This window comes from Sporisorium graminicola, chromosome SGRAM_6 (assembly GCF_005498985.1).
Source record: "Sporisorium graminicola strain CBS 10092 chromosome SGRAM_6, whole genome shotgun sequence".
Taxonomy (NCBI): domain Eukaryota; kingdom Fungi; phylum Basidiomycota; class Ustilaginomycetes; order Ustilaginales; family Ustilaginaceae; genus Sporisorium; species Sporisorium graminicola.
In genome coordinates, this window is record NC_043736.1 from 850,320 (window position 1) to 876,371 (window position 26,052).

Here is a 26,052-nt window from a genome sequence, read left to right on the forward strand (position 1 = left end):
ATATAGACATTGGACAGCTCGGTGGCTTTCGGGCAACAGCACAACGATGTTGGAGGGGACGGACGAGGAGTGAGAGCGCCACACGGACCACCGCCCCTTCTGTGCTCGCTAACCGATAAAGCGTTATTGGACGGCGCTTTTGGATTCTCACCAGCCACGCTTTTCAGTTTGCCCGAGCTGTCGAGAAATCGGCTCGGGATGACTCTGAACGCGCGCTGTCCCGAAGCACAAAACCCTGCATGTAACCCTGTTGTTTGCGGCGAATTTTGATTTTAATATAATATTTTTAATGTTCTTTTCCTTTACCTTTTTTTCTACAAATCCAGTAGGATCAGCAATGTCCCACGCCGGGCGAAGCACAGCTGGCCATACTTGCCTCAGCTGCCATCACAATGGTCAGTCGACATTCATATACTTGCTCGGGGAGGGCATCTGAAACAGAGAAAGGCCAACAATCGGCGAAACTAAGCATCGTCGGATCCTGCGAAAGCAAATACAGTGTTGGTAAAATTCCCTAAACTCTCCGAACAAACGTGCACGTCTATTCCTCGTTCTGTTCGGGAAGCACCGTGTGCCAACAGCTTTATGAAACACTCCGAACAGTCGCCTGTTCCATCAGTGACGTATGGCAGACTTATTCTCAGCTGCTGCTCGACCGCGCATGTGCTTGGCAGTTCAACGATATTGGCTCCATTGGTGCATGAACGAAAGACACACGAAGCACACGTGACCCGACCGTTTTGTTTCCCGACCGACTCAGTGCATTGGTTTTGTAAGCGAAGCGTGCCGCTCTCGGCAGCCCTCCAAACGCGCAGACATGTGCTGTAGATCAAAATTGATCTCCACGGAATCTGGCGATTTCAAGCTCGAACACATCTCCTCGGTGCTCTCACAGATCGGGGACGCCAGACTGTCGGTAGGAGCGGGGTTCGAGGTAGTCACAAGTGCGTCTCTGCATGAAGAAACCGTCTCGAGACTCGAGCACCGTCCTCATTGCTCTCTTAGGCTCTGGCAGATGTCGCTGCGGACTCGGTAGAGAGTCACGAGGCGCGTATATTTTGGACCCCTTTCCGATCTATTTTCGTTCGGCAGAGGTCGGCTGGCCCTCTGGCTCCCATGCAACCGTAGCTCACCGTCGCTGCGCCATTCCCTACCCTTCTCTCTCGGAATGTCGCACACCATCTGCGTGCATGCCAACGAGACATTGCAACGTTGTAAATCTCCAATCTATCGTACACGGTTTGCAGATCAATACAGGTCCAAACCCCTCTAATACTATGTTGTTAAAGGCGCACATCATTACACCCTCAAGAATCCCGAATGCGAAAAATACAAGGCCGTTTCGATTATTTTATTTAATACTGTAATTATGCTGACGCAAGTGCGGATAAATTCCTCGCCGTCCGAGTTGTCACCGTTCACCGTCTTCGTTGACGATCAGCGGTTTGGCACATGCGTCTTTACGGTGGGCTTGAAGAGTTGTGGAGTGGGTCGCAACTTTGAGCTTGGCATCTGCATTTAGGGTTGACGAGCGAAACCGGATCGAGGATTTCCTTTTGCCGGAAGACCGCTCGCGATGTCCAAGCCGGTGAACCGGCGCTCGTCAAAAGAAAGCTCGTCAGAGATGAGTACTTGACCTGCCATTTGCTTTTCGACCAGAACTTTGCCTGTAAGCTCATGCCATCGTATAAACTCCATCTTGGCTCGTCAAGGTTAGCAAACGTTGTTGAGATGTTAAAGCAATGTCTTGCAATCATCAATGACGGGCCAGCGAAACTCTCCTTGACGAGGCTTTAGAAGGGAGAATCGGTCACACAGGGTCAACCGGATGAACGATTACCGAAACACCATTATGCTCTGACAAGATGAAGCTTGTTCCGGCTAAATGCCGTCTTGCTCTCGACTCGGTACGCCTAAACTGTCCGAGCCGACATTGCATCATCTGGTCACGAGCTGGAGAGCTGGACGAGTTCTGCTGGTCGTTTCACTCAGACGCAATGCTCCCGATGTCATGATGCGGAAGTATCACTGAATTGATCACGACGAAGCGTGACAACCTCGAAGAGTTTTTCCGGACATCAATGCCGACTGCTGCCCATCTCGAAGTAGCGACGCAATCTCAAAGCACCGATCTCTTACTCGAGCTTAGCAGCTGCGCAGCGCAAGCAGAGGTTATCTGCCAGTTTGGCTCGACAACGGCGAACTTTTTTTATCAGCTTCCTCTTGCTGTATGCGGCACACCATTGGTGTAGAGCAAAACTAAAAAGGATCTTGTATACGTTTGTGGAGATGTTGATATGGAGAAGCAGTACCAGCTGTGCCGTCAGCTTGTCGCCAACGCCCTTCCTATCGGATGCATCTGGTTTTTTTCGGTCTGAGCATAGGGGCTGCTTGTAGCCGTCCTCGCAGTGTTTCGAGTGGGAACTGCGTTTGGTAACGGAGAGCTTGAGAAGTCGCTGTGCCACCACCTTGTCTGCCTGGTTCCCACGCCAGCTGCAAGCTCGTCTGCCTCTAAAAGGCTCGACTTAGTATCGGAACACCTCGAGCCGCCCTCTATGTCTTTCCTTGTCGTTGTAGCTCTGCTCTCCTTTCTAAGCAACAGCCTTGTCTATCCCTTCCGCAGCAAGAGTTCAGCATCCACGTGTTGACACAGCACCCTCCTTTCACATTCGTTCGTTCGCTCACCAGCTGCAACGCGATAGAGCCTGCGGACGTTTGGCTAGAAGCGATAGCCATCCGTTTAGAACGGCGTCTGTTCCTGTCCCTCGACAGCGCCCACGACCGACCGCAGTGCAGCCTTGTCAAGTTGGTCGAAGTGCATATTGCCGCACGGTAACACAAGGACGGACAAACGATTTACAGACGGGCGGCTGGTGGACCTCTAACGGCACTCGCAGTTCCCAAGACGAGAAGACTTGCTCCTAAACTTTCCTGCTGAGCACCAGCGTAGCATCGCAACAACATCGACTCACCTAATTCCCAGCGCAGCTCGACCCAGTGGACATCAGGAGCACACACACAGCATCGCACACAGCCGTGTAGAAAGCAAAGAGCAGTGAAAGCGAAACAAGCAGCCCAGAGTCTGTGCAACGCCTCGTCAGCTGGCCTTTTGTCTTCTTTCGTCGTCACCGAGAGCTCAAGGCAAGCGAGCTCCTGGTCTAGCTATCGCCGTGGTGAAGTAGCGAAGAGCGAGACTCCAGTCGAACAGAAGGGACACGCTTATCTCCGTTGTCGCGTCTCGTCATCCTTGTCACTCCTTCCTCATCCACGTGAACGAAAGCCACGCTCGATCGTGGCATTCAGCTACTGCTCGTCGACGCTCTCTGAAAGCACCCAAAACTTTGATCTGCAGCACCGTACCAGCCGGTTGTCTTGCCTCGTTCCCGGATCGGAGCGTATCTGGGCTTGGAGAGCAACGCCTCGCTTGTCACTTGCTGCCCTAATTTTGCATCCTGCATTAGCTGCTAAGGGTCGAAGTTCGCCATCGATCTGGCACGTCGCTGCCGAAGACAAATTCCTGCGTTAGTGGTAGCCGTGGCGGGCACCCATCCTGGCATGCGAGCGGATTCATCGATCGGCTTTCTCAACCACTGCTATATAGACTGTTAGAGGTATTCAGGCAGTCGCTACGCTATCTCGAAGGAGGAAAAGAGGGGAAGATCGAAAATCCAGCTGCCTTTGTGCGTTTGCCCCTCTGCCGTAACCATCCGTCGCGCTTTGATCAAGGAGAAAATCCAAGACCCCGCGCACTCAGACAAATATTTCGAGGCAGAGCAGCAGAAACACACTGCCAGTTCGCTAAGTCTCCACCTTTGAAGCCGAAAGCGCTCGTTCACACAAACACTCGCAAAGGTAAGTCGAAGGCCTAAGTCAACCGCGGCAGGGAAAAGGCAAGGCAAGGAAAGGAGAGGCGGAGCAGAGTTCTCGGAGAAAGTGACGAGTTGACTCATCATCTGTGACCTGACTGCTTTCACGCAGTTCTCTAGTCGGCCTGTCGGTCTTCGAGCTGCTCTGCTGCAACGAAGAAGAGGTGCACTCAGCTCGCAGACCCCCGCTCTTTTAGATTCATTGCCGCGCCTGCGTCGCTCCGCATATACTCCAAACTTGTCGAGAACTCCGGCTGCCTTCGAAAAGAAAATTTGCCACTGCATCGACAGTGAATCGAGTCCCTTGACTTCCACGGCTTTGAACAGTCAAGCGAATGGCCCTCGCTGCGAGCGAAGCGCAACGCAAAGGTAAAGTTGACGATCCACCTGCACTCAGATTCTGCTAGCCATCTGGTCTGTTGATTCGCATCCATTGCCGAAGCACCGGCTTTTCCGATGTTCTTGCGATAGGGCCACTCTCGCTTGTGTTTCTAGCCGAAGACGAATTCACTTCACTCTGGAAGGGCAGCAGAGGAAAAGAAGCGCAGACGGTCGGGAGGAAAAGCAGTTCAGATAGGAGCGCCACTCTTTTCCAGCAATGGTTCTGAGTTTGTTCTTGTTCTGTCTCACGGTCTGACAACGAGACGATCTTGTTTCTTTACCTCTTCTGAATTCACAGACAGCGAGGATCCCGCTCTGAACCACGATCCGGAGGCAATACCCTGTCATCGCAAGCGAAGCATCAGGGCTGCAGCCACACATCCCGAATTCGGTCCCTGTCTAGAGCCTCGGAGTGGGTGTCACGCTCTCGCTTAGCTGCGTCGAAGATAATCGTCGGCATTTCCGGGTCTGTCCGTTGTGTCTCTGTGTTGCTTTGGAAGTTGCTCCCCGACTTTGCCTCGGGGCAGACGGACTCACACGCTGGAGCGTAAGAAAACGAGTCCAGATTTAGGCTTCAGTTGCCTCTCCTCCCTCGAGACAAGACGAAACGAAACGTGACGCGTCGTGTCGGATCGATTCCGAGAGCACTGCTGCCTTGTCCACCAAGTCTTGAACCTACGGCTTGGAGTTCAACTCTGCTTTTACGCAGTCGCATCATCTGGCTGCTCGTTTCCGTCGTTGACCGGCTGCCGATAGCGAGCCGCCACAAGTCAAAGCGTAAGAGGTAAGTTCTAGACTTTTGCACGTTCGGATCGACGGCTGTATCGCACTCCAAGAGCTGTCAAGGAGCATTGACGCTGTTACTCGAAGGTATTTCTGAGGTCTCTCGTTCACTGCTCGCCTGCCTCGATGCGACCGTGCCCGTCGACTTTTGCTGACTCCGTCGAGCTTGTTGCGCCTTCGGAACAATCTGCTCCTGCTTTTCCACCCACTCATAGAGAGCATTGAAACGAGACTGCGCTTGCGCGGTTCGTGGACATCTCTTCTCTGAACCCGAGAGAATAGGAAACTGAGACGATCTCGCCGCCAACCTCAACCTGCCTTCCGTCGCTTTTCACAGCATAGGCTGTAGCAGCCGCTTCACAGGAAATCGAGCAGAACAGACGCAGACACAGACACCGATCCAAACGCACACAGACACAAGGAACTGAGTGAGGGCGGCATTCTCTGGTTCGCCGAGCAACTTCCCATCTCTGCCTCTTGTGGTTCGACGAGTGTTCCGACGGAGACAAGGCACTATCGCTAGCTATCGCTCACACAGCTTTATGTTGGGGCCCTCGCCCTCGAACGGCTCTTCCGATCTAGAGAATCGCTTTTGCCACTCGCTGTTTTCCGCCGCAACTTGCTCCCCTTGTTCTCCTTCTGCCTCCACACCCGGCGAGATGGAATCGATCTCGCCACCTGCGTTTGTTGACCAAACGCTGTCCGCAAAGGCGCAGACGCCGAAAAGGAATTATAAAGACAGCGTCGCTGCTTCGCTTCTCCCTTCTCGTCACTCCTCATCCTCCTCCCTAGTCACCGCCAAATTGGACATTGCTACCACCATCCGGTTCCAAGATTCTCAGTCTCTCTCGCCTTCCTCGAGGCGACCTTCTCCTCTCCTCTCTCCTTCCTCGAATCGACCCCACGACCACAACCACTCTCACCATCCACAAGAGCATGCGAACGGTCTGACACCCTCTTCGTCCACAAAACGGTGCGATACCTCAGCAACAGGCTTGGGCAACTACGATTGGAATCCCATCTTGCTCTTAACGCCTCCCCCTTCTTCGCACAGCAGCAAGTTCCTTTATTCACCTACTAGCCACCAAAGAGACACCTCTGGCTCCTTCCTAAGTCATCACCCTGGGGCTCATCGTTCACTCAACCGGAACACAATCTGGCAAACCTCACCCACGCTTTCCACTCAAAGAGCTCGCAACTCGTCGCACCACGCGCCGCCTCCCTCACTTCCAGTTCGCCTCGCCCTCAATTCGGCTGTGTCTCGTGATACACATCTTGCCATGCCGTTCGACGTGTCGTCGAAAGCGGTGCAGTCTTGTTCGGGACGTGAGCAAACTCGACCTGCTCTATCGAAGTCCGGCAGAGGGCATAGTGCCGGTGCGCTTAGCGAGTCGCTCAAGATGAAGATGCCGACCAAGCCGAGAGCTTGCACTTTGGACGGCGCCGGTCGACCCGTCTTGCCTCCTTTGCTTGGATATCATTCTCGCAGTCACCTCGGTCCCATCCGATCTTCTCCCCGCCACGGAGTTGAGTACAGAAGCAACCCTTACTTGTTTGCGACACCGGCTCGCAAGCAGAACGATTACTTTGCTCTCTCCCCATTCTCCTCGCGAGGTACTGAGGGATACAGAGCAAAATCTCTCTTCCAGTATGTGGCGTAGTCGCTCTCAGCCAGCAGCATCTCTTTGCCGTACTAAACGCCATCATCCTTTTGCTCCCCTCTTCTTGAACTTTCAGACCCCCGAAGACTCCGATGAGCTGCCTTCGGTCCACTTCCAACGGTGTGGATAATGCAGACACCCCCATCCGCCCTTCAACGAGCCGCGCTTTTCTCGGCGCGCCTTCAAAAACGGACGGATCTTCGGACAGACTGCGCCTTTTCTGCGCTGATCTGATCAAGAACGAGGGCGGAGGATACCCTGGCGTGGCCACCGCCTCGCGTCTGCCCTCATCCCACCTCGCCACGCCTGAAAATGCGCTGGGACTCCTCTTGGAGCCTAATCCCTTCCCATCTGAGCTTCTGCATCTCGATCTCGGCACAGCCACTCATGGTGTCCCGTCGCCACGCAGCGAAGCCGACTTCTTCTTGGGTCAAGGTGGCGACGGTCTCAGCTTTCTCGGTGCCAACACGAGGAAACCGTCTCGAATGCTCACTCGGTCCCCCGCAAACATTTCCCATGCTTCATCGCAGTTGCCGTCGCCCTCGACGCACAGCGACGACTCGCTGACCTTGCTTCCCCTCGCTCATCGCCTCGACCTCAACAAGAGCCGCATCGATTCGTCCCTCGACCTCCCGGCGCTTCGACTTCATGAATTATCGCCTCCATTTGCTGGCCCGCCATCTGCGTCCGAACCAGTGGTAAAGCTCAAGGACGACAGCTTCATCTACAAGATGCCAATCCTCCGTTCCATGTCGCCTCTTGCCGATATGAGCAGCGACAGTGAGGACCAGGACTCGGACGAACCCCTCATCGGATCCTCAGTATTGCCCGACTCCTCTGCTCTGAGTGGAAGCACGTCCAAGGTGGAGCTTGGACGACCAGATTTGCCACTTCCACAAGAGGGTCGCACCGGCGAGATTTTTGTGACTCCGAAAACGATCCTCCCTCTCGCACTCCGGCGAGGTTGCGGCAACAACACAGAGAAGTGCGTTCGAAATTTGGCTGATCAAGGATCGGAAGTGCGCAGCTAACACTCCTCGCTCATCATCCACCGACGAACAGACTCCTTTGCAAGCTCAAATCGACTTCACACCAGTGCTTCAGCGTTGTGTGAGTTTAAGGCGTCTTCGCCAGTCTCATGGCTGGCTTCATACGACTGACAGCGGTGGCAACCATCTCACTCTCAAACGGATACCGACTCCACCAGTGACGGAAAATGGGCTTGTTACCGTCGTAACTGTAAGCTGAAAGCTCTTCGCCGAGACCAAGGACGTGAAGTGAACGGCGCACTGACATGTCACGCTTATTGTGGTCTTTCTACGCAGACCTAAGGGTGGATGTCTCGTTTCACTTTGAAGATGAGAAAGGCCGACGCCGTGACGAGGTGCATGGCGATTTGATTTGTGAAGCTGATGGCCGTGCTCCGTTTGTGGTCGAGCGCTTTGCAGTTCACATGACTGCTCATGTCGTTCACCACGACGGCAGGCTCCAAAAGGGTCGTCAGGGACTTGTGCCGCTGATCCAGTTCGGCCCAGCTAGGGAGCGGGGCCCTCGTGAGGCGGTTCAGCCTGTCGAGCTGCGCAGCGGTGGCACCCTCGGCAACGATGCCTCGGCCAACGAGCAGACGGCGGCGAGGTCGGGCACCATTGCTGCCTTTCGCAGGGTGCAGATCCGCTCAGCTACGATGAACAACGGCCAACGTGGGGCAGCGAGCCAGCAGTTCTATGCACTCAAGTTGACGTTGCTGGCGTACCCGAGGCAGGGTCCACTGACGCTTGGCGGAGGTGTTGAGGTGGCGAGCTTGGTCAGCCATCCGATCACGGTCAGAGGACGCTCCAAGGTTCACTATGCACATGTGGCGCCAGCTGCAGGAAACGCGAAGCAGCATGATGCTGCTGCTGCTACCAGTACCGTATCTCGCAGAGCATCCGTAACTCCTGCGGCGAGCAAGGTGCCAGTGGCCACCGCTTCGTCTCGCTCCACTCCGAGACGCGAAAGCTATGCACGCAGCGGCAGCGGCACAATGTCTCCTGATCAGCGGCGTAGCGGCCGCCGACTTGTTGCCGGTGCTGTGCGTGCCACCTCGCACGAGGCTGCCGATTCGATGCAGGACGGCGACGACGAACTGGAAGAAGGCGAGTTGTCTGGTTCGAGCGTAAGATCGCAGCGACCCATCGACAGGGTGATGGACATTCGCAGCATCATCTGAACACCGCAAGTACAGACGCTACGTTCCTTGAAGCTCGTCAAGCATTCACGATCACATGGTGTGAAACGAGCTCGACCTCGATCGACAGTATACCGACCCAGCGCTTATGCCCCATGCGATATCATCCACTCTCTTCCTAAGCTGAACGAAGTACCCGAAGCGGTACCTTCCTGTGCCTAAACATTCCTCTCGCTCTCTCTCTGTCTCTCTCTTGAGCCGCCATGCCTTGATCTGTCTGTGTAACAACGCCCACTCCCAGTATGATTACTCCTCTGTTGTCTCACAACTCTCAAAACGAGACTGAATTCCAAGATGTTGCACCCACAATCTCTTGTCGCTTCGAGGATTTGAATCAGGTATGTGACGATCTGTCCTCTGTGAGTTGAACAGGTCGGTAGCAAGCACACTCAGGCACGAGACAAGGTAAGTTTTGCAAAGAGATTATAAGTAAATGCTGCTGTTGGCTATTGTCAGACTTCAAGTAAATTGCCGATAAGACGATGGCCAGCAAGGAAGGGGGCGACGGCGTTTACTCGTAGACCCACGAGTCGACAGCACGGGTGTACTGGATGGTAGGGTTCTGCTCGCCGAACCAGAGAGCGATCTCGGCCTTAGCGCTCTCGACCGAGTCGGAGCCGTGGCAGACGTTGCGGCCGACGTCGATAGCAAAGTCGCCCCTGATGGTGCCCGGAGCAGAGTCGAGGGGGTTGGTGGCGCCGAGGAGGACACGGCCGGTCTTGACGGCGTCCTTGCCCTCGAAGACGATGCAGACGACGGGGCCGGAGGCCATGTACTTGATGAGGCCCGGGAAGAACTTCTTGCCCTTGAGGTCCTTGTAGTGCTTCTCGAGGTGCTCCTCGGAGGCGTGGACCATCTTGAGAGCGGCGATCTTGTAGCCGCGGTTCTCGAATCGCTTGATGATCTCACCGACAATGCCGCGCTGCACGCCGTCGGGCTTGATCATGATGTAGGCTGCCACCGCGAGAAAGGAAGCATGGAGAACAAGTCAGTTGCTGCTCAACAGAAGGAAGGGGAAAGGAAGGACTGCAGGTGCTTACTCTGTTCGGTAGCCATTTTGAAGATCTGTGGTATCTGGGATGGACAGGTGTATGAGGATCGTGTGGAAGTAAGAGGGGAAGCAGTGCGCAGATGGAACCAGCACGAGATCAACAACAGACCAACGAGCACCAGTTCGGTCCAGCTGCATCGCCGCCGCACCATCTCTGCTCTCAGTTGCTGCTGCTGCTGCTTTTGTTTTTGCGCCTGTGTGGGTCTGTGTTGTTCGCACTCACGCAGGCAGGCAGGCGCAAGAAGAAGTTGCAGGATCCCGGTTCCTCAACGACCCCTTTGCTTCGGAAAAAAAAGAAACGGGAAAAGAAAAAGAAAAAGAAAAAGAAAAGATAGCAAAGGTGGTTGGTGCGGTGCATCTTTGAGGTTCTTCTCACGCACTTTAAAGGGCGTTTCGTACGAAAAGAAGAAGTCGTTCACACGTGACAAGCTCACATTAGGTCAAGAGAGTGGAGGCTTTCGAAGTTAGACCCTTGTTCCTTGATCCACTTTGGCCCTTGCTTCCTCACCTCGAATCTCAAGGACTCACTTGGGGGCCAGGCAACGGCTCTACCTCAGCTCACACGGCGCAATGTCGCTCTCACTATACCCGCCACCACCCGGCTCCGGGTCAAAAACACTCAACGGCCTCCCCTTTTCTTTAGCTTCCTCCTTCCGAGATCGCAACATCGTGCTCCCCAACTTCAGCCAGCTCAAGACCAAAGAGCTGCGCTCGGGGCACCGTCAATCTGTGCGTGGGCTCGGGTGGTCTGTCGATGGACGCAAGCTCGCCACCTGCGGGGCAGACCGCAGCATACGCATCTGGACGCCCGAGCGGTCGGTGGACTATCGCGCGAGCACCGAGCTGCGCGGACACACGGAGAGTGTCGACCAGCTGGTCTGGCACCCTTTGCAGCCCGAGGTGCTGGCGACGGCGAGTGCGGACAAGACGGTACGGGTGTGGGATGTGCGTGCGGCACCCGCGGAGGCGGGTTCAGTAGTGAGCACTCCCGGTGCGAACATCAACATTGCGTATCATCCGACGGGGAATTACATTGCGGTGGGCGATAAGACGGATACAGTGTCGGTTGTAGATACGCGCCAGAACAGGGTGGTTCACACCGTGTGTACGCGCAGGTCGAGCGCTCCGCCCGGAGAAGAGACATACATTTCCACGACAGTGTTCGCCAGTCACGACGAGATCAACGAACTCTCCTTCTCCCCCGACGGCTCCCTCCTCCTTCTCTCCTCCGGCTCCGGCTCCGTCCACATCCACCACACTTTGTCCGATTACAAACGCATCCACTCGCACCCGACCCACACCGCCAACGTCTTCTGCCTGGAATACGACCCGCTGGCGCGCTTCATCGCCACCGCCTCCTCCGACGCCATGATCTCCCTCTGGCACGCCACCGAGTGGTACTCGCTCAAGATGTTCACCTCCCTCTCCTTCCCCGCGCGAGCCATCGGCTTCAGCTTCGACGGCGAGCTCCTAGCCGCGGGCGGCGAGGATCCGTTCATCAGCATCAACGCTACCAATCCGACGCTGGGCCTGGACAGTAACGAGACCGACCAGGTGCACAAGGTGCCCTTGGGCGCGAGTACCATGATTAATACGCTCGCGTGGCATCCGAGCAAGTACGTTCTGGCGTATGCCGGCGATGAAGCGCCCAAGGATACCGGCATCGTCCGCGTGTTTAACCTGTAGCTCGCCGATGTGCGCCTCGATACCTTGCAGCAATTCTTCGTTTGATTGTTTCCATCGCATCCACCACTTGTATTTGTACCACTCAGCAACCCACGGCACACGACAGGCTTGGCCACACGTCAAAGAGTCGAAACCATATGCATTGCAAACCATCTTTTTTTGAGAAATGCTTCTAGAAAGTCAAACACTTGACGAGCGCATCAGCGATCCGAATCGCCTCGGGCTTGTAGAACAGCTCTCCAACATGTGGGAACGGAGTGTCCCAGCCACCAACGCGCGTGATGGGAGCCTCCAAGTTGAGGAAGCACGTCTTTTGCAGGTGCGCAGCGATCTCGGCGCCCACGCCAGCAGTTACGGGTGCTTCATGGACGATGACGCATCGGCCTGTCTTTGCTACGGAGCGAGCGACCGTCTCTCTGTCCCACGGCAGGATGGTTCGGAGGTCGATGAGCTCGATGTTGGCCTGTCGTACGCCTTGCGGGAAGTGCTTTGCGATCGACGCCGGTGGGTTCGAGAGCACTTGGAGCGCTTCGATGCACGAGTAGAGGGGTGCGCCCCACGAGATGACGGTCACGTCGCTGCCTGGTTTCACGACTTCAGCTTTGCTGAGTGGCAGGGTGAAGTCGTCGAGCGGAACCTCTTCCACCGAAGAACGATAGAGGATCTTGGGTTCGAGGAACACCACTGGGTTGTCGTCCCTGATACTCGCCGCCAGCAGCCCTTTGGCCTGGATCGGACTCCTCGGCACAACAACCTTGAGGCCCGGAACTGGCATAAAGAACTGCTCGACACTCTGCGAATGGTACAGTGCGCCATGCCCCACCCCCTGACATGGTGCGCGGATGGTCAGTCTGCCCACGGAGAACTGTCCCCCGGACCGATAGTTGTACTTGGCCGCTTCGTTGACAATCTGATCAAAGGCTGGGAAGATGTAGTCGCCAAATTGCACCTCGGCGATCGCCGTGTGTCCCATATCCGCCATCCCGATACCAAACCCGACGATGCCTTGCTCGGTCAGGGGCGTGTTGAAGACGCGGTCCCGTCCATACGTCTCGGCAAGCCCCATGGTGGATCGAAAGACTCCTCCAAAGGCTACGTCTTCGCCGAATACGCACGACGTGGCGTCACTCGAGAGGATGTGCGCTTGCGCATCGCGGATCGCCTACATTGCACAGAAAGAGGAAGAAAAAGGGAGAGCAGATTGAAAACCGGCAAGCGCGGTGTGGTGCGAAGGAAAAGGAGGGTTTCAGGGGTCAGTATGCTCACCACGACGAATTGCAGAGCACCACAGCGCGACTATGTTGAGCCCCGCGGAACTGATGTCGAAACTAATGTGAGATGGCGAATCAGGATGATAAAAAACAGTAATCTATACAAGGCTAAGAAGGGATGGGATTACGCAGCGGACGATGAGAGCTTTCTGTTCGCGGCTTACTGCTTGGCCTCAAGATCCCTCTTTCGACCCTCGAGCGTCAGAGCCAGTTGCTGACCGCTGGCCTGGCTAAGCACACCCGCCAACTGCTGAGCAGGTGCACTGAGCAAGCCGACAATCTGCGACCTGAGCTGGTCCAGACCGCCGATCCTGCCCACGTCTCGGGTCTGGGGAACTTGGAGCAACCTGTTACCCTCGAGCACCGCCGCAAGAGGAACCAACCTCGGGTTAGCAACCGCGGTTTCGGGATGCTTGAGACCCATGGCGGGGGCTCGAGGAGGTGCGTGGCCGAGCGCTCTATCGACCACATTAAACAGCGCGCTGAGATACGCAGGAGTGAGATGTTCGCATGTCAGCAAGGCGATCGGGCCGCTGAGGGCAGGCTGCAGCGGCTCCATGGTGGCGTTGTCCTTCGACAGCTGTCTCGCCGCCGCCTTCATCAGACCGGCGCGGACAACGGTGAGCGAAGCCTTTGCCGTCTGGCCCTCGGGTAGCTTGATAGCTGCGATATCTGAGCGCACTTTGGCTAGCTCGGCGACAGAGAGGTTGTTGTGCTGGAGCACAAGCACCATCTGGCTGTCGGTGAGGAGGCGCAGGTACTTTTCGTACAAGAACGACTTTTTGGCGGGATACTTTCGCGCCACCGAAACAGCCGCCGACGAGGATGACGACGAGGATGACGACGACGAGGACGGCAAAGGGGCTGCGATGGGGGAAGAGGAAGCGGAAAGGGAAGCTCGGGCTTGGGTCGATGTGGACATTCTACGCACCGTGTACATGTTCATCTTCTTGGTCTCTCTCTCGATGCTCTGTTCTCCGTCGATGAACTTGAGTCCGGGGGTGGTAAGCGCCAACCTGGATGTGTTGCGCAGCAAAGGGCTCTCACTGACCGCAGGTGCTTCGGATACGCTAGGTGGGGCGACTTCGGCGACAGCGGCCGATCGGCTGGAGCTGGCGAAGTTTCGGAACAGCGACGACGATGAGGCCTTGTTGGGAGCCAGGCGGGCCTGGATCGCGGTGGGTCGGCGGCTGGAGCTGCGCGACGACGAGGCCAGAGGGTGGGCAGCCGTGTGGAACATGCGCGAGGGCGACTCGGGGTCGTTGCGTGGCTCGAGACGGTGCTCGAGAGGCGACTCATGGGCAGGTGCTGGCACGTAAGCGCCGCCCTTGAGCTGGTTCTCGCGCGTCTGGTCGACACCGTCCTCGAAGATCTCGTCCTCGACCGCCCAACCTTGGGTGGGATCGACGGTCCTTTCGATGGGACGGCTGAGCGCCTCGTTGGTGAGGTGCTTGATCTCATCGACGGGCAGGTCAATGTCGAGCACGCGGAAGTTCTCCTCGATGCGCTCTGGGGTGACGCTCTTGGTGATGGGGATGATGTCCCTGCCAAGCGTCCACGCGAGCAGCACCTGCGCGGGGGTGATGTTGTTCCTCTGGGCTACGTCGACGACGACCGGGTCCTCGAGGTACTTGGCCACGTTCTGGTTGGAGCCAAAGGGCGAGTAAGCCTGGAGGGTGACGCCGTGGGCGTGTGCGTAGTTGCGCAGCTCCTCGTTGTGAACGCCGAGGTTGACTTCGACCTGGTTGACGACGGGCTTGATGTCAGCCTGCTCGACGGTCTCGTCGGTACGTCGGATGTTGAAGTTGCTGATACCAATGTTGCGCACCTTGCCCTTCTTGACCATCTCCTCCATCGCGCGGTAAGTGGCCATAAAGTCACGTGAGAGATCGGTGCTCTCGACGGGGTGGCCGCCCGTGCTGCGGATGGAGGAGACCATGGAGCCCTTGGCGTTGAGGAAGGCGACGGGCCAGTGCATGAGGTACAAGTCGAGGTAGTCGGTGCCAAGGTCCTTGAGCGAAGCATCCAGGGCCTTTTCGACGTGCTCGGGAGCGTGGAAGCTGTTCCAGAGCTTGCTGGTGAGCCACAGCTGCGAACGAGGGACGCCGGCCTTCTTGATACCGGCCGCGACAGCATCTTCGTTTTTGTATGCCCATGCACAGTCAATGTGGCGGTAGCCGGTCTTGATGGCGTGGGCAACAGCGGGAGTCGCCTGTTCCTTGGTCATCTTCCAGGTGCCAAACCCGAGCTTGGGGATCTGGGCACCGTTGGCCAAGGTGAAGTTAGCGGACCTTCGGACGGTAGAGGCGTACATGATCGCGACGCAAGCAGTCTGAGGGGATGCTCCGAGATGAGAAGGGTGCAATGCGATCACCAGTGGTCAAGCAGGCAATCGAGGCACGGTAGAGATGACTGGCGCGCGCTGAGTCGGAGGATAGCGAGCGGTGGAATGGAGTCAAGCGTGAAGGATGGTAACGGCCTGGTGTGAGGACGATGCTGGCGGTGGTGGTGGTGATGAGGAAAAGATTCTTGAGGATGAGCGGTTAGACAAGAGAACACGAGCGGAGCTAGAGACAAAGAGAAAGAGCGAGAGAGAGAGAGAAAAGGCAAGAAGAGATGAACAGGTACACAGCGGCAGATGGACAGGCCGATGAGAAGGTTAGACGAGGTCGAAAGGCGGAGGGAGAGACAGGCGAAGAGGCGGAGAAAGGCGAAGTGGGGCAATCTGCAAGGAGGAGGAGGAAGGGAGCAGAGCAAGTGCAAGTGCGAGAGACTGCCGAAAAGAGGCGGCCCTTGCGAGTCGAAAGTGATAGAGCAGCCGATGCGAGGGCGAGTCGAGAAACAAGGCTGCTGCGGTGACGGTCGTGAGAAGTGTGATGGTAGCAGAGGCGTAGCAGCACACAGCCATCCTGTTCAGTCGGCCATTGACCCGAAAAATAACGGCCAGAGAGAGAGAGAGGAACAAAAAAAAAATTGGCTCTACATCACAGGGAGAAATGCGAGGCAGCAGCACGCTTCACCATTTGTAAGTGATTGTGCGCCGGCCTGCTGACCTAGAGCAGAATAATGCGCGGAAAAAAGGGAAAAAAATTGTTCGTATTTGCGAGGTTGGCTGGAAGCGAGTGTAAAACGGAGCTCACCTTGCCTTACGTTAAACAGAGCGAGCGCGGCGGCGTGTCTAGTCTTCCCCTCCTCGGTGACTGCCCTAGCGCCCCCACCAGAGGCTCGAAACGAGGCAACTGCAGCGCCGCTATCTCTCCAAGCTCGATTGCTACATTGCTGCTGCTGCAAATGACGAGGCCTGCGCTCTTTCGCTTCCACACCCCGCTGCCGATTATGACGGTCTGGGACGCTGAGTTCTACAGCCAAGACCTCAGTCAGCTGCTCGGCCAGCATCACATCCACTTACCACTCGAACGGCTGGACTATTTCACACAGCAGAACCGAGCGATTGTCTCTGCTTGCGAAACTGGAAGGGACCTCGGAGAATATTCGAAGAGGTGACGACCAACCTGGCACGGCCCTTCCTTCCAGATCTTAATTGCCGAGGCACCGTCGGTTCTGCGTTGCTCGTAGCCAGACTGCCAAGCCTCGCTCGGTGGGACTGAGCGCAGATACAAGGTGTGGGCGCGCGAGCAGGCTCTACTTGTTTTGACTGGCCTTTTTTCGCGTGAGTGCGGGGTCGACAAGGCACGGCGACCAGTTCAGAGAGGCGCTTTGCCGAGAACTCGAGGAAAAAGGCCGATAAGTTAGCGTGTAGCCTCTGTTGTCTGCGCAAAGGCCAATGATGCCGGTCAATTGTGCGCGATCAACCGAGCGATTTGGATGCGCATGAGCCATGCTAGGTAGTGTGAACCCACTTCTACACAGCCGTGGTTGCCAGCGTGCGCGCTCGCTCTGCATGCAGAACACAACAGCCTCGCCGAATGCAGTGCGTGCAGGCTCCTCCAGCACGGGTCAACTCTATCACTGGCACAGTCCGATGCAACCTTATCAAACGCCTCAGAACGACGAAGGCCGTCGACGCGTCCACCGCACTGTGCTACTCGCAAGACGCCGAGACTCTCTTCCCGTCTGCCGTGCATTCCGGCAACTCGCTTTGCTCTGCAACCACGTCTTGACTTTGGAGGGGACCACACTCGCTGCGATTGGAGGTCCAACCTTGCGATTCGGATTATGTGCAAATCTTGTGTCTTTACACCGGCATCGGGGCATCCGGGTGAGGTATGATCGGCTGGCCCAAGTCTTTTTCCCTTTTTGCGGAGAAAAGTGCGGGGCGAGTGCTGCACCCCGTCAAAACCGTCAAAACCCTCTGATGATCACCTCGACCTGCATCTCCAATCGAAAGGACCCCCGCACTGAACTGCACTGCGTCTGCAGACTCAGCCGCCTTACCAGCTTCGACCTTTGACCAGCAATCTAGCTCTGGTCAGACGAGGTTGGATTCGCAACGCTCTCGTCTTGCAGCGGAGCTCAAATAACCATTGCATGTTGCTCAAGACCAAGGCCGCCGCTTCCACCGTCATGTCCGAATGTGATTGTCACTCGAGCGTCATGTGGGTTCTGCAGACCAAACGAGGTGGCAATATCAATCCGCTCTCGCGGATGCGTACTGCAAAAGGCGCTATGCCGTATGAGCTGGCCCGATGCTCCCCCTGTGCGCGCTGCTGGGATCGGCCGACACGATCCGAGAGCGTCGCCAACGTCATCGCTCTTCCTGAAGCTCCGTCGGCTTTGACAGTCCTCACTGGGCATTCTTTAGCTTTGTTGATCTCGTGCTCCGATTCAACCGTGACCACTGCGCATTTTGACTCCGGCAAGAAGCCAATACAAGTGGCTTGAGCTCCGACTTCGTCCGTTCACAGACTAATTCCTAGGAACGTTACAGACTGGCTGAACGTGCGTGGCATTGCAGTTACGATTGCTGGTACTTCAAAGCTACCATTTCCGTCCAGTTCTACAGCGACACAGGTGATAAGAATCTGGCCAAGTGCTTCGACGAAGAAAGTTGCAATTTCAGCAGTGGGTCCTTGACTTGCTGCAACGACGGTAGTCAAGGGCAAGGCCCTTCGAGCGAGATCAAAGCCAAGGGCAACGATTTTTGTTGGTTTCCTTTTCCTCACTTGCTTTGGTGGGTTACGTAGACCTTATGTGACTCCGACAAGTCGGTATGGAGAAAGACAATTCTAGTCTCTTCTGATTACTGCATTCGACCCTGTGACGACTGTGATACTGATCGGAATGGTTGAGATATATCCTAAGTAGAAAACGCACTCTCCTTGCTTTCCACGAAAGTGAGCACCTTTGGGACGCGCATGTGATTGTGGTTGAGGTGAAGCGCTGTACAAACTTACGCGCGATGTTCCCAAGCTGAAAACGATCAACTCAGGGGCTTGAGCGACATGCACAGGGAGTGAGATTTGGCAATAGTGTACGGTCCTGTTGCCCCACTTTAGCTTCAAGAACCCGAATGCTGGGCGACAGATCTCCAAGTACATCCAGACACTAATTTGAACGGCAAGTCGTTGTTGGCGCATTCCATAAAGCGGGCACATCCCTCTGCGCTGTCGACTCTCATCGCAGCCTCCTCACGTTCACTTGTGTGGGCGAACAAGGTAGCGGAGTCGAAATGGCAGCTTCATAAAACCCTCGATCGCTTTGCATCTGCGAGCCTTGTCTCTGAGATGAGGAACGTTGGTGGGGAATGATGAATCAGGGCAACGCATCAACAAGGCTCTGCTCATGGCTGCTCAGCTCGCTTCTAAATCCCTTCCCTTTTACCTTTCTCCCCTTCGCCGTCACTTCGAAACTAACCGTCTCTCCTTTTCAAACAAAATGGCCGTCAACACTGGCAAAGTCTTGCTCCTCTTTGTCCTTTTGTCGGGCTCGATGACGGTCGCCAATGCTGTAAGGACTCTCCACCTGGCCTTGAGCCTTACCTGGTACGTATTACCGATGTTGAATCTTGACACTCCCGCCCCTTTAACCGTCAACGCCGCGTCTGCAAGAAAAAAAGCCACGCGCTCGAAGATTGCACCAAGAACACGGTCAACAACTACTATCAGATCAACAAAAGCTTGTACGAGAACATCACTGCCACCGTCTGCTTTTCTGGCAAGTACGAGGTGGCATCTTGGGATCCGTCCAGCTACGTTGAGCTGGGCAAACCGAAATGCAGTTCCAAAGACATTTGGAGCTGGATGAGTGTCTCTGTCAATGAGTACGTCCTACCTCCATCGCTGCCGTCGTATCTCCATATTTCGCAATGGAAGGCTGATAATCAGCTGATCTCTCGGAAAAAGGTACACTTGTTTCCTCTTTCTAGGCAGCAACAGCTTTCGGGCGAAGACCACTGGCGGTTACAAGAATCTGGGCATTCTGCAGACTGATGCTTGCACATGGGACCACGCTTCCAGAAATCTCACTTGTATCGAACCGACGATCGCGCTACCCTGAAAAGCAATCGTCTCGCATCGTTACAAAAAAGACCTGTCGAAGCAATTCAGGCGCCGCATCGTACTCTCATGCTCTTTCGATTCGCTCTTCGCTCGCATTCAAACACACTCTTTCGATTCTCGGTATGGCGGTTATCATTACGTTCTCTTCGCGTGAGAGTGCGTTGTCATCCTGATCCTCAATTCTCGGTGATGTTCTCCGGACGCCATCACAAAAAGTCAAGTTCCGAGTACCAGTGTGTGCGATCATCGGAATCTTTTGGTCCCTTTTGAGCGCAGACTCTGAGTATCCAAAAGGATCATTCGCTTCGTGCAACGGAGAAGAAGTTTTTGTAACAAGAAGAGGTCCTTGCCTTTCTCCCGTCGCTCAAGGCAAAGGCCTTGATTTTGAGATTGCGCAGAACCTCCAACAACGATGTTTGGGTATGGTAAGGTTTATAAGGTCACTCTTCTCTATTTCGTCTGTACGTGGTCATGACCACCGGACGAGTCGTGCACCAACACGCCTCTCACAGACAAAGACCAAATCGACTTGGAACAGCAGGAGCACAGCACCCCCTTAGCATGTTCCCATTCTTGTGACCATTGTCAAAGCCAGATATCTAGACCATGTACAGACGAAATAGAGAAGAGTGACGTTATAAACCTATCAGATCCTTAGTTGCTTGAGCAATTAAAATTTTAGAGTGCGATCAGTGCTTGGCTTCGAGCGACTCCTGGTCGTGAAGCGTGCTCTCGTCACTAGCGTCGCTGTTCTTGACACGGGCGATGGCGTTCTGGGCGTCAGTGATACCCTCGGTTCCATCACCGATCTCGCCCTGCCAGCCGTTCTCGACGAGGTAGGCCAACCAGTTGCGGTCCTCCTCGGCGAGGTCAAACTTGGTCGTTTCGGGGATACAGAAGTAGACAAGGGCAATACCGAGGGTTCCCAGGATAGCAGAGATGATGAAGACCCACTTCTTGCCCAGGTGACTCTGGATCGGGATGAATGCCTGAGTCCCGATCGCTGCACCGGCCTTGCCGATCGCTGCGGACAAACCATACATGGTTCCTCGCAAAGCGGAGGGGTACACCTCAGCGGAAGTCAATCCACAGCAGCAACCTGGGCCAAAGTTACCCATGAAGGCCAGGAGACCAAAGAGGACGACCAAACTGGATGGTAGGAGCGATGTGTTGAGGATGGCGAGACGTGGGGAAGGGGTGCATCGAGGTTGGCGAGGGCGAAGCGCGGTCGGTGTAAGCAAAAATTTGGGAAATGAAATTGAAATGCGGGGTCAGTGTTGCGTTCCAATTGTGCGAATCACTCCTTTCGTGCTGTGTTCTAATCAACTTACGCAGGGACAGAGGTGGACACGCCGTGGTCGTAAGCGCAGCCAATCACGAGGCCCAAAACAAGGAAGCCACCGAGGCCGATCATGAACATCTTCCTGCTTCCGAGCTTGGGCAGCAGCAGCGCGCCCAAAACCGTACCCGGAAGGCCGAGGAAGGAGAGCAGGAACTGCCATTCGCCGATCTTGAGCAGTGTAGGCTGCTTGATGGCCGTAGCGATGATGGTACCACTGAAGACGCCAAGAGGGAACACAACAAAGTCATAGATGAACCACACACCGGCAGTGCCCAAGAGCCGGCGCCAGTAGCGCTTGAAGGCGAGGAGGTAGGGGACATTCTTGCGCATCGCGGTCTTGCGGTAGAGCGACGAGTTGATGACCATCATTCGGAAGTAGAAGATGATGAGTGGGAACAGAGCACCGAAACCGAAGACGGTACGCCAGATGATTCCGAGGTCGCGGAAGCCGGCGGCGTCCTTGGTGTCGTGGTAGCCGGTGATCTTGAGGACAATGAGGAAGAAGCCGAGTGAAACGAGGGTGCCAAGACCGAGGACAAAGTTGGTGACCATGATGAAGACTTGCGAACGATGCTTCTTGCCGAGTCTCTCGTTGGCTGCCTCGGCAGCGGAGGTGGAGGATGCAGGGTATTCACCGCCGACACCAACACCGACGCAGCCTCGGGCGACGGTGAGCCACCAAAACATGTTCTCCGGCTTGCCGTTGACAGGGTACGCAGCAGTGGCAAAGATAGCACCAAGGACGAGGAGCGCAGTGGTAACGGTAACACCAGCTTTACGGCCGATGCGATCACAGATAAGGCCGACAGCGATCTGGCCAATGATGGCTCCGACAAGCGACGCATTAGAAATACGGGTGGAGACTGCCGAGGTGTAGATCTTGCTTCCGTATCGCGTCTTGAGAACAACGTTGGTCATGGTCATCAGCGAGTTCTGGTAACCATCAGAAAGAAGGGCGCAACCAGCAGCGAGGATAAGCAGGATAGAGTTGTTGGAACGCGGCTTGACCACCTCGCAGGACGAGGTGGTGTTAAGCTGGTCCTGGACATGGTTGTCATCCGAGGACGTCTTCTTGTCCAGAGCGATGTCGTCCGAACCGGTGCTGGTTGTACGACCGTTGGCCGCAAGGGTGGGCACCTCCATCATAGACAAAGGGGGACGAGGAGGCGAAGGATGGAAGAAAGGATGTTGGTGAGGGACTGAGAATGGATTGGTAGCGAAAGGTGGGCCCACCTTATATCTGAAACCCCCACCCTTCGAGGGAACTGTGCTCGAAGTGCAACGCAGCTTTCCACAGAGATGTGAACCGTCGTGGTGAGCCAGCGGAGCGGGTTTTGCGGGTGCATGCGAGCCCGCCGAAGCGATATACCCACAAAGCGAAGCCGATTCGCTATCGAGACTTGATTCATGCTTTGAGCGGGGTAGGAATTGCACTTGCTCTAGCGTACCTGCCGGCGTGCAAGCCGATATTGCTGTTGGCCACAAAGTGCTGCAGGTACCCCGCTAGCTGCCTCTGTTCTACCTTTCCAATGGAAGCTCTGCAATGCTTTTGAGAGAGGCAAAAGAAAAGAGGCGTTAAGCGAAGGTTCGAAAGCTGTTAAGCGAGCAGGCCAAGTGAGTTGGAGCCAAATTGACGCTCATTCACGTTGCCAGGCCAAATTAGACCTGTCGAGTTTGGCACGTGTCTGCAACACGGAACACAGCTTGCCGTTGTCCTCTTCCATACACGTTTTCTCGTTTGATACCGCCTGCCCGTTCTGATCCCTCGACCTCAGATCTCCGTGTGATGGTTTGCAAAGCTTCTGAGAGTCGTTCATCTCGGATGTGACTCGGTGGGACGCACTAATTGACCGGTCGAGAAACAGCAGCAAATTACGGTGTAGAGTCTTGCAAAGTGGTCTCGCTTGATCCTCTTCTTTGTGTCGGTGCTTGCTCGGTGTAGCTTCAGGAACGTGTACCAGACCTGTTGCTCTGCACCATACTGTAGTGCAGTCTTTTGTTCTTCGTGGCGCACACCTTGTACCGGTGGTAGCAGCAACGTTCTGCTGTAATCGCATTTGCTGTCTGTCGTTGTAGCGGCACGGCACGGTCACGGCATCGGAGTTGGCAAAATGAAAATCAAGGCGGTCCGGCGGCTGGATTTTCCTCCTTTTCCCGTCACTACCGCGTTTCTGGAAGCCTGGCCGTTGTCCGCAGGAACCGTGTGCTGGTAGCGGTTTTCTCCCAGTCGACCGTCCCAGTCAAATATGGAACCCTTGCACGTGCATCCACGGTGCATACGTCCTCGCCACTCCTCTTTTGCGGTGCTACGAGTTGCACTTCGATTCCTTCATCGTCGTTGTCGCTATGCTTGGCCATTCCAGAGACTCATCGATTCAGGTACGCGAGCTTTCTCGCTTCTTCGGCTTCAACTCCTTTGCGCTGGCACTACGAACCCCATCCCAGCAACGTGGCAACCCTTTGCTATTGTCCGCCCACACACGAGTTGACCCAGTCTGTCGTCAACGTGCACCCTGAGCGCGATGCAAACTACTGTAGCAGACGTCCCGGTCAGATACCGTCGAAGGTGGCCGAGATATCGCCGTTCGCCGTCTTGGCACCGAAGAAGTCCCCTTGCCGGTACCACTGGTTCAAGCGAGCTCCTCCAACGCGGGCACGGGGGCTGGTCAAATCAATCAAACCGAATTAGAGGGTGGCAGGCATGTATTGTCCGGACTGCCAAAAGGGTATACAAAGAACGAAAGAAAATAGAAAGCCTGAGGCTTCGTCTCCCACAACGTGTGAAGCTTTTATTTGGTCGCAGCGATGCGCGCCCTCAACCTCGCTTCCAATTTTTCCATCATCTGCGCCAAACTTTCACCGTCCTGAGCGACACCGCCACCGACACCACCAGACGCCGTCATGGGTTTGCGCTCGGGCAGATGAAGATCCTCGTAGTAGACCGCCTTGCGCGTATGCCCCATCCTCCACAGCTTGAACGTCTTGAGCATCTCGTCCATCTCGAGCGTCACGGGCGAGTCGGGCGAGGTCGAGGCAAGCGCCCGCAGTCGAGCTTCGCGTACGGCTCGGATCCAGTTGACCTGACCACGGGGCAAGTACTCGTTCGAGTAGGGCACCTCGCTGAATCGGATCTCCTTCATCTGCTTCTGGCCCACGCATGGCACGGTAGCGAGCTTGGTCTCGGGCGCAGACGAGGTCGACGGCCACATCCAGTTGTACAGTCGACTGAGCAGACCGGGCGCGCTGAGTGCGCTCGGTGCGCTTGTCGAAGCACTTGTCGCACCGCTGACAGGGCATACGGCAGCATCCCACGACTTGACAGGTACTTTTGCCGTAGCAAAGGGACAACCAGGTTGGGTGCGCAGCGGAATGTCGAGGAAAGCATCCAGCGTGCGGATGAGCAGCGAGTGGTCGCCCGAGACACCGTCAAAGTCATCGACCCCCCAACCGTGGAAGCCCTGGGCGTGCGACATCCACACCTGCTTTTGGATCTTTTCTTCTTTCAGCGTGTCGAAGAAGTGACGGAAAGCAGCTTTGAGTGCGACGTGACCTTGCTTGAGCGCGTCCGCTGCCAGTTGCTCTTGGCCCTGAGCCAGTAGGGTCTGGCACTGAGCGATGGAGCGGTAGAGATCGAGCGAGAGGCGTTCCATCTGGTAGAACACAAAGGCATTGTATCGTTCTGCGTCTACGACCGACTGCTGAGGCATGTGACGCATGTTGGAGTAAGCCATCTCGAGTTGCTCGCCGTGCGGGATAACGTTGACCAGCGTCATGGAATAGAGACAGCCGCCGCTGGACTCGATGCCGTAGAAGTCGTTGAGCCATCTAAAAGGAGTCTGGATGATGGCAGGGAAAGCAATGGATTTCTCATCTTGGGCCATGGCGACTACGGGTAATGTGCCCCATCGATAGAGGTGGATGAGGTAGGCTGTGCAAGCGAGGAAGCCCAGGCGAGCGTTGACGTCGAGTTCTGGCAATGCAGCCATAACCTGCTGCACGTCGGCTGAAGCCAGTGACCGCACGAGCCAAAGACGGTTTTCGTCGATCCTCTGTCTGAGCTCGGCATCGGTGTAGTTGGGGCGCAAGTTGGTAGAGACGAAGCGTGGCGGAGCCTGCTTTGCGACCTGGTCATAGATGTGGAGGCAGTGAGGCCACGATTCGCGATAGGTTGGCTTGGGTGGCCAGCTTCCTCCTCCTTCTGTTTGAATCATGTGGTCGAGCGTCGAGTTGAGGCAACCGGGCATCGCCGACTCGAGCTTTGGAGCCAGATCGGATGTGGATACAAAGGGCTCATCGTGGACCGAGGTGGCTGAGGATGACAGGTGAGAGCTGTTGCGAGTGAGAAAGTCGGGAGTCTCGAGGGCTGTCAAGGAGGATGTGGAGGAGCTGCGACTGCTGGATGCAAGTGTGTGCGACATTGCTGCTGATATTCGGATGCTAGTTTGCTGGCGATAGTATGTATGCTTCAAGCTGTCGCGGCAGAGAGGGAGATTTGGAGTGCTGTTACGATGCTAGTTTGCGGATGCACTGGACGAGAGACGGAAAGTGTGGCGATAGCTTGTTAGGATCCAAAGAGGGTGATTTTTGGGATGGAAGATGAGATGGAAGATGGAGGAGCAAGAGAGAGAGGTTGATGACGGGCAAAGGACGACGGTCTATTAAGTAGGTCAAAAATCCAAAGAGAAATAGGCGGCGGAAGAGCGCGACTTCATTTGTCAAGTAACCGAGCTCAAAGACTCAAAGACTCTGTATCGTCACTCACACGCTCGCACGCCTCGCTGGAACAGCGTCGACCGAAACAGATACGGAAGTAGCCGACAATCTAAGCAAGGCATTGCAACGCCAGTGTGTTGTCGCTCGATCCGACATCAACCTATGGGTTGCTCGCTTTCTTTCCGTCCCACGCTTTCGGAAACGTTGAGCGACAAGAGAGGCAATTCACACGCCAGCACCGAGATGACCAAGCTCGGCGTGGGAATGGCTAGCTGCACAAGCACGACATTTGCCGTGGACAGTGGCAGTCAAGGGAGTGGTGCTCGTTTCGGCGAACACGCCGCCATCATGGAACGGGCAGAATGACAATGCGACCGAGCGTCGATACCGAGTCCTGGGCGCCTTCCACAGCCCACGCCAAGTAGAAGAAAAGCGAGCAAAAATACCAACGCCGACGTCGCTCTTTCGCTCTGTTTGCTCATACGTCTTCCCTTCCTTCTGGGGCGGATGGCAGGACGAGGCTTGAGGGCCGAGCAAGAGTCGTAGCCAAGCTTACCTTGGAACAGCGTAGCACGACCTCTACCAATGAACCGTCAAACCCGAATTCTATTTA

The 26,052-nt window shown here is 55.6% G+C and overlaps 7 protein-coding genes across 7 annotated transcripts; 2 read left to right on the forward strand and 5 right to left on the reverse strand.

Moving 5' to 3' along the window:
- Positions 1–6,783: 6,783 nt before the first annotated feature.
- Positions 6,784–8,900, forward strand: EX895_005430 (uncharacterized protein; the record flags this gene model as incomplete). Its single annotated transcript, XM_029886022.1, has 4 exons — positions 6,784–7,676; positions 7,754–7,801; positions 7,899–7,930; positions 8,017–8,900. 4 exons carry the CDS (start codon positions 6,784–6,786, stop codon positions 8,898–8,900), a joined length of 1,857 nt encoding a protein of 618 aa, XP_029737874.1.
- Positions 8,901–9,429: 529 nt separating this feature from the next.
- Positions 9,430–9,974, reverse strand: EX895_005431 (uncharacterized protein; the record flags this gene model as incomplete). Its single annotated transcript, XM_029886023.1, has 2 exons — positions 9,430–9,872; positions 9,959–9,974. 2 exons carry the CDS (start codon positions 9,972–9,974, stop codon positions 9,430–9,432), a joined length of 459 nt encoding a protein of 152 aa, XP_029737875.1.
- A 565-nt stretch (positions 9,975–10,539) lies between these two features.
- On the forward strand, positions 10,540–11,655 carry EX895_005432 (uncharacterized protein; the record flags this gene model as incomplete). The annotated part of the gene is made up of 1 exon (XM_029886024.1): positions 10,540–11,655. The coding sequence occupies one exon, from the start codon at positions 10,540–10,542 to the stop codon at positions 11,653–11,655; it is 1,116 nt and encodes a 371-aa protein (XP_029737876.1).
- A 172-nt stretch (positions 11,656–11,827) lies between these two features.
- EX895_005433 (uncharacterized protein) lies at positions 11,828–12,721 on the reverse strand (the record flags this gene model as incomplete). The annotated part of the gene is made up of 1 exon (XM_029886025.1): positions 11,828–12,721. The coding sequence occupies one exon, from the start codon at positions 12,719–12,721 to the stop codon at positions 11,828–11,830; it is 894 nt and encodes a 297-aa protein (XP_029737877.1).
- Positions 12,722–13,086: 365 nt separating this feature from the next.
- EX895_005434 (uncharacterized protein) lies at positions 13,087–15,240 on the reverse strand (the record flags this gene model as incomplete). Its single annotated transcript, XM_029886026.1, has 1 exon — positions 13,087–15,240. The coding sequence occupies one exon, from the start codon at positions 15,238–15,240 to the stop codon at positions 13,087–13,089; it is 2,154 nt and encodes a 717-aa protein (XP_029737878.1).
- Positions 15,241–20,073: 4,833 nt separating this feature from the next.
- On the reverse strand, positions 20,074–21,869 carry EX895_005435 (uncharacterized protein; the record flags this gene model as incomplete). Its single annotated transcript, XM_029886027.1, has 2 exons — positions 20,074–20,533; positions 20,716–21,869. The coding sequence occupies 2 exons, from the start codon at positions 21,867–21,869 to the stop codon at positions 20,074–20,076; spliced, it is 1,614 nt and encodes a 537-aa protein (XP_029737879.1).
- A 1,646-nt stretch (positions 21,870–23,515) lies between these two features.
- On the reverse strand, positions 23,516–25,144 carry EX895_005436 (uncharacterized protein; the record flags this gene model as incomplete). The annotated part of the gene is made up of 1 exon (XM_029886028.1): positions 23,516–25,144. The coding sequence occupies one exon, from the start codon at positions 25,142–25,144 to the stop codon at positions 23,516–23,518; it is 1,629 nt and encodes a 542-aa protein (XP_029737880.1).
- Positions 25,145–26,052: the final 908 nt, after the last annotated feature.